The sequence below is a fragment of the Mastomys coucha genome, unplaced genomic scaffold (assembly GCF_008632895.1).
Source record: "Mastomys coucha isolate ucsf_1 unplaced genomic scaffold, UCSF_Mcou_1 pScaffold20, whole genome shotgun sequence".
Classification (NCBI taxonomy): Eukaryota; Metazoa; Chordata; class Mammalia; order Rodentia; family Muridae; genus Mastomys; species Mastomys coucha.
Genome location: NW_022196903.1, coordinates 35,806,808 through 35,807,763, shown reverse-complemented (window position 1 = coordinate 35,807,763; position 956 = coordinate 35,806,808). Strand labels below are relative to the sequence as shown.

The 956-nt window shown below is 40.9% G+C and overlaps 1 protein-coding gene across 1 annotated transcript in view; it reads right to left on the bottom strand.

Moving 5' to 3' along the window:
• The window catches only part of Mgam (maltase-glucoamylase), a 113,112-nt gene that overhangs the window by 46,303 nt on the left and 65,853 nt on the right, over positions 1 to 956 (bottom strand). Inside the window, exon 35 of the mRNA XM_031381069.1 lies at positions 484 to 632. Coding sequence (XP_031236929.1) covers positions 484 to 632 — 149 coding nt within the window. The remainder of the gene's footprint in view (positions 1 to 483; positions 633 to 956) is intronic.

Here is a 956-nt window from a genome sequence, read left to right as displayed (position 1 = left end):
CCCCATTCTCACACATTATGAGACTTTTAAGGATCACATAGAAACAATGTCCCATTTGGCATATTCTGCAAACTTCAGAAACACATTATCTACTACAAAGCATCTCCCATCTCCACACGGTAATGCAAAGGAGAAGCTTTTCTGGCCATCTCTCCTTGTCATGTCCACTTAGCTTATACAAACATGCTCTGGTCAAGGTCCACACAACAAAACTCCTACAGCAATAGAGAAGTTTTTATAGGGCCACAAAAGGAAGAAACCTTGGGCTCACTGGTTTCTTTGCCTGAGATCAGTAAATGCCTTACACCAAACACAAGTGTTACATATGACACAGTATTCTAAGGAGCAATGAAGATACTCTGTCAGGAGCACTCATACAAATGTTGATTGTTGCCTCAGTGTGGAAAATTGTTTGGATCCACTGCCATCTGACATGATAAGTAAGTTGCCCCCTGAACAACAGGAGTCCTGCTGCACACTTACTCATGGAGAAGAGGCCGCACAACTGTGCTGCCCTCCTTGTGGGCCTTGTACATCAAGGTGTAGAGATATGGCAACAGGGTGTATCTGGTCTCCAGCACACTTCTGGATATATCCTCGAAGGTTTTATTCCAGGATACAGGGTCTTGTCTCTAAAACAGAAAGAGGACAGTATTCAAAGCCCACCCAAGACACCTAAGAATTCTAGGTCACCCAAGGGTAAATGGAACTGCATATTGCAACACTTTAGTTTAAGTGTCATATACTAAGGAAAATTATGGATGATACTTCAAGAATAATAATAGTTTGATTTAGACTGAGAAAAATCAGCAAAATTCTCTCAGAATATTAAAAAATCTAAAAATGTTTTTTTCAAAAAATACAATGTGTACTAGCTAGTTTTGTGTGTCAACTTGACACAGGCTGGAGTTATCACAGAAGGGAGTTTCAGTTGGGGAAGTCCCTCCATGAGGTCC